General features: G+C 55.1%; 1 protein-coding gene across 15 annotated transcripts in view; it reads left to right on the top strand.

Annotated features, from left to right (window-relative positions):
- The first annotated feature begins 3,257 nt into the window (after window positions 1-3,257).
- Window positions 3,258-6,000, top strand: part of PICALM (phosphatidylinositol binding clathrin assembly protein) — a 60,044-nt gene continuing 57,301 nt past the window's right edge. For 5 of the 15 annotated variants that reach the window (XM_072134054.1, XM_072134041.1, XM_072134051.1 and 2 more), the window contains exon 1: window positions 3,260-3,685. In XM_072134054.1, coding sequence (XP_071990155.1) covers window positions 3,556-3,685 — 130 coding nt within the window. In that variant the 5' untranslated portion in view covers window positions 3,260-3,555. Of the gene's footprint in view, window positions 3,686-6,000 lie in introns of all 15 variants that reach the window. The other 10 variants (XM_072134048.1, XM_072134044.1, XM_072134049.1 and 7 more) reach the window with 5 other exon arrangements.

Here is a 6,000-nt window from a genome sequence, read left to right as displayed (position 1 = left end):
GGGAACCCAAACCCAGCGAGACACAAACATGGACCAATCACAGCTGACCAAAGCCAATATCACTGCACTGATAAACTATGCCCAGGAGGAACATGTCAGTGACTGGAGACCACCATGGAGTCATCCCAGAAGCTGACCATCTACCAGGGTCTACAGAGAGACTACAAACTGGCCCTATACCTGGAGAACCTACCGGACCCCAGAGACCGCCGGATCCTGAGCCGCTACAGACTGAGCGCCCACAACCTCCTGGCCATGGAGTCCGGGCGGCACAGACAGACGTACGTGCCCAGGGAGAGCAGACTGTGCCCACAGTGCCAGGACCAGGAAGCCTGAGGTCCACCTCCTGCTACACTGCTCCAAATACTCAGCAGTGAGGGACACTCACTTCAGGTGATTCTCAGATGGAGGAGGGAGAGAAGATCCATCCAGATGGGGGAAGAGGAGACCACAATGGCCACACAATGGGGGACATTTATCATACGCTTGCGCTCGTGCGATTGCCCCGCCACTGCATAATCGCAGCGGAATACATCAAGAGGCGGAAGCATTTTGATGTATTGGGTTTGCCGGCGGGGGACAGTAACGTCCCGTTCTGGCAAACTCTCAGCCGGCTGCTCCCTCCGCTCGGCCGGCCGCACCCCCCTCACACCCCACTGGCATGAAGGTGGCAAAGAGGGCTTAATAGTCGCAAGTGCTATCAATAGGCTAGCATTTGCGATTATTTCAGGGCCTGTGCGCCACTGACGTGGTGCCAATATGTCACTGCCGGCCATATACTGACAGACGTGATATACCAGGGACTATAATAACCCCCCGAACCCCATGTCCCTATATCCTAAACCTCATGACCCTCTACCCCACATTATTCCCCACAATCCAATATTTTATAAATGCTTTGGCAATGCTAAACTTGCTACGACTAAGGACCGAACAAGGTCCCAAACGCGTCAGACTTGCTATGCCATAGGACAGTGATGGCGAACCTTTTAGAGACCGAGTGCCCAAACTGCAACCCAAAACCTAATGACTTATCGCAAAGTGCCAGTACGGCAATTTAACCTGAAAACTGACGGTTTAGTTTAGAATCAATTTACACAGGACTGCCTGAGCTCAGATTCCAGCAGTCCTATACACAATGAAACGCCACTTTTACACCATTTTACATCACATAAAAGAGTAATAAAAAGTTATCAAAAGGTCACGCAGTCCTAAAAATGGTAGCAATGAAAACAACGGCTCATTAAGCAAAAAACTCACACCTCCCCAGCTCCGTGCACTAAAGTTATTAGCGCCACAAGATGGCGAAACTATTTTCTTTTTCGTACACTGTTTTAATTATAGAAAAAGCATTAAAACACAATAAAACCTACAAAAATCACTGTGATAGGACCGAACCAAAGAATAAAGGAGACAAATGATTTGGAGCAGCAAAAGTATTAAAATCTACAGCTTCCTAGTACACGACATGGAATAATAAATGACAAGTAAAATATGTTACGCAAAATATAAGCCCTCACACAGGTATATATAAATGCACATATAAATTTATAATATAATATGCATATACATAAATACATACATAGAAATACATATGTTACTTACTCTTGCTCAGGTGTCTGTTGTTCCAGGGGGGGGGATGCAGCATCTGGAGTTCTGGGCAGTTTGGTTATGAGGCATGAGTTCCAGGGGAGAGGGTGATGGGGGGGGGGGGGGCAGTGACCGGAGTTGAGCGGGGGGGGGGCGCTAGTGAGAGCGGCCGGAGTTCTTGCGGGGGGGGGGGGCAGTGACCGGAGTCGAGCGGGGGGGGGGGGGGGCGGTAGTGAGAGCGGCCGGAGTTCTTGCGGGGGGGGGGGGGCAGTGACCGGAGTTCTTGCGGGGGGGGGGTTGAATTGCGATAGCGGGCAGAACAGGCTGGGGTTCGGGCGCGGGGGCGGGGGGGGGTGTGCTTGTGGTAGTGCTTGTGGCGCAGTTTGTGCACTGACTTTCGGCCCGGTTGCGGGCGGAGTTTTATGGGAGGTGCGGGAGCGGGCAGGAAATCAGCCTTCCTATCTATCTGTGGAAGCGCCGAAGTAAAAAAAAAAAAAAAAAATACACTCACCTGAGACTCGGCGTTCCTCCGGCTGATCACTGCAGCACACACGGAGTAAGGTTCCCCAGCGCTGGCAGCGTAATGACATCATTTCGCTGCCAGCGCTGGGACGCTTACCGTCCTGTGCGCTGCTGTGATCGGAGTGACAGAGGAGGCAGTGTCGGCGCCCTGCACTGTCATGGCTGTTAGCAGTATCGGAGCGCAGCTCCGATACTGCTAGCAGCCATGACAACCAGGTGTGGACAGTGGTTGTCCGCACCTGGCAGTGGTTGGGAGGATGGGGCGCGTGCCAGCAGTGAGGGCTCTGCGTGCCCTCTCTGGCACGCGTGCCATAGGTTCGCCACCGCTGCCATAGGACGTCTTATCTGTTTTTAAAGTATTTCGAATAAAGTGGAATTTTATACTTTGGAAGAATGGTGAATTTTTCTTCAACTCCGATGCTGGACTAAAACCTTTTGTACTTGTTATAAATCATTTCTGGTCCCCGCACAGCACGTCCGTGCATCGGCACGAAGAAGCAAGATGGCTGCACAAAAGTGGTGAGCTGAACTTTTTATTTTTTCTTTATTTCAATGCTAAACTTGTATTTGGTCTTGCCAATAAAGCTTCTTTGAATTGAATTGATAGATAGGTGATAGGAAATAGATATGAGATAGAGAGATAGATTGATAGAGAGATAGATTGATAGAGATAGATTGATAGAGAGATATGAGATAGATAGATAGATAGATAGATAGATAGATAGATAGATAGATATGAGATAGATAGAGAGATATGAGATAGATAGAGAGATTTGAGATAGATAGATATGAGATAGATATGAGATAGATAGAGAGATAGATAGATAGATAGATAGATAGATAGATAGATATGAGATAGATAGATAGATAGATAGATATGAGATAGATAGATATGAGATAGATAGATCGATAGATAGATAGATAGAGAGATAGATAGATAGATAGATAGATAGATAGATAGATATGAGATAGATAGATAGATAATAGGTGGATGACACTGGGATTACTGGTGTATATGGACTGGTGACAATAGGGCGTGCCCGGATATAAGCTCCACCCACATAACAGGAGTCCCACGTAGTGGCTCCTCCCCATTTGGCTCCTGCGGGAAGTCTCCTCCCACACAGTGGATCTCTCTGGAGCGCCCCGCCCCCGGGGGAACAGACTGTCTGGCGGGGCACCGCCCCCCGGTCACGTGACGCTACCGGGCTGTCCCCCTCTCTCAGGCTGTGAGGTGGAGCAGCGCCGCCATTTTCCCCTCTGCTCCCGTTCTCCGTACGGCGGCCAGTCCCGGCGGCTCCCGGCCTGCTCCACAGCGTGTCCGTGCGTGCGTGTGAGGGCGGGCTCCCCTCTCCATGAGCAGCGCTGCGGCCGGGCTGCTCACACCGGATCCCACGTCCCGGGCCTCGTCCCCCTGATCTGTGCGTTATACAAGACGCTGCCATGTCCGGACAGAGCATCACCGACCGCATCACAGCGGCCCAGCACAGCGTCACCGGATCCGCCGTGTCCAAGACCGTGTGCAAGGCCACCACCCACGAGATCATGGGCCCCAAGAAGAAGCACCTGGACTGTGAGTACTGGAGACCCCCTATGTGGTGCTGAGGGGGGCAGTGTATGGGGGAGACCCCCCCTATCTGGTGCTGAGGGGGGCAGTGTATGGGGGAGACCCCCCCCCCCCTATGTGGTGCTGAGGGGGGCAGTGTATGGGGGAGACCCCCCCCCCCCCTATGTGGTGCTGAGGGGGGCAGTGTATGGGGGAGACCCCCCCTATGTGGTGCTGAGGGGGGCAGTGTATGGGGGAGACCCCCCCCCCTATGTGGTGCTGAGGGGGGCAGTGTATGGGGGAGACCCCCCCCCCTATGTGGTGCTGAGGGGGGCAGTGTATGGGGGAGACCCCCCCCCCTATGTGGTGCTGAGGGGGGCAGTGTATGGGGGAGACCCCCCCCCCTATGTGGTGCTGAGGGGGGCAGTGTATGGGGGAGACCCCCCCCTATGTGGTGCTGAGGGGGGCAGTGTATGGGGGAGACCCCCTATGTGGTGCTGAGGGGGGCAGTGTATGGGGGAGACCCCCCCCCCCTATGTGGTGCTGAGGGGGGCAGTGTATGGGGGAGACCCCCCCCCCCTATGTGGTGCTGAGGGGGGCAGTGTATGGGGGAGACCCCCCCCCCTATGTGGTGCTGAGGGGGGCAGTGTATGGGGGAGACCCCCCCCCCCTATGTGGTGCTGAGGGGGGCAGTGTATGGGGGAGACCCCCCCCCCCTATGTGGTGCTGAGGGGGGCAGTGTATGGGGGAGACCCCCCCTATGTGGTGCTGAGGGGGGCAGTGTATGGGGGAGACCCCCCCCCCCCCTATGTGGTGCTGAGGGGGGCAGTGTATGGGGGAGACCCCCCCCCCCTATGTGGTGCTGAGGGGGGCAGTGTATGGGGGAGACCCCCCCCCCCTATGTGGTGCTGAGGGGGGCAGTGTATGGGGGAGACCCCCCCCCCTATGTGGTGCTGAGGGGGGCAGTGTATGGGGGAGACCCCCCCCCCTATGTGGTGCTGAGGGGGGCAGTGTATGGGGGAGACCCCCCCCCCTATGTGGTGCTGAGGGGGGCAGTGTATGGGGGAGACCCCCCCCCCCCTATGTGGTGCTGAGGGGGGCAGTGTATGGGGGAGACCCCCCCCCCCTATGTGGTGCTGAGGGGGGCAGTGTATGGGGGAGACCCCCCCCCCTATGTGGTGCTGAGGGGGGCAGTGTATGGGGGAGACCCCCCCCCCCCTATGTGGTGCTGAGGGGGGCAGTGTATGGGGGAGACCCCCCCCCCTATGTGGTGCTGAGGGGGGCAGTGTATGGGGGAGACCCCCCCCCCCCTATGTGGTGCTGAGGGGGGCAGTGTATGGGGGAGACCCCCCCCCCCTATGTGGTGCTGAGGGGGGCAGTGTATGGGGGAGACCCCCCCCCCCCCCCCCCCCGTATCTGATGCCTGAGGGGGGCAGTGTATCTGACGTTACTGTAGGGTCCTGCTATTCTCCCGTGGGGGGTGCATGGTGCTCCTTGTGGCTGGTGCCCCCCTCTTGCCCGATGTTCCTGTGGGGGTCATGTTGTGCCTCTGTTTTTGGTTGTGCACTAATATTATTATTAATAATCTTTGTATAGCGCCATCCTATGCCGTAGCGCTTTATAAATCAAGTGATTAGTTTGGAGGAATAAACCCAAGACCCTGTACCCATCCGTTCTGAGCTCTCCAATCTGTCATTCAGGGGAGCTCTTAGACTTGTGACAGCTGCAGCTTTGTTACAGTTGCATCCAGTGTGGACAATCCTCGGTTTCTTTCTCCGGTCTGGATTGGCTGTTCCGATGCTCTGGATACTTTTCGTTATTGTGTAGAGAAGTAACATTTCCATTGATGGGCGGCTGTCGTCTGATACTGTGTATATTGTGTATGTCTGGCCAATCAGAAGTGCGGAGCGGTGTCACATGGTGTCCTCCCTGTCTGTAGCTGAGGTGGTCTCCTCAACAACCGGCTATGACCTGGTCTGATTGGGGAGGGTCTTGCTGCTGTAACCTGGTTTGTTTTGCGGGTGGGGGGCTCTCCGCTGTGACCTGGTCTGATTGGGGAGGGGTAGGGGGTATCGCTGTTGTAACGTGGCCTGTTTGGAGAGGTTTAGGGGTTCCCCGTGTGACCTGGTTTGTTTTGCAGGTGGGGGTCTCTCCGCTGTCATGGGGTGGCGGGGGTCTTGATTTGATGTGATTGGGGAGTAGGATGACTAATAGCAGAACGGGGCGCTGTGTGTGTGTGACTGCTCCTGGTTGTCCGGCCACTGGGGACTATTTTTCGGTGGCAGATTTACCTTTATTTTGGAATAAAACGAAATCTGGTAAAGAACATGAAGCGGAAATGA

This window comes from Engystomops pustulosus, chromosome 2, assembly GCF_040894005.1.
Source record: "Engystomops pustulosus chromosome 2, aEngPut4.maternal, whole genome shotgun sequence".
Taxonomy (NCBI): domain Eukaryota; kingdom Metazoa; phylum Chordata; class Amphibia; order Anura; family Leptodactylidae; genus Engystomops; species Engystomops pustulosus.
Note: the sequence above shows the minus strand (reverse complement) of the source record. Positions and strands in the feature narration are given on the sequence as shown.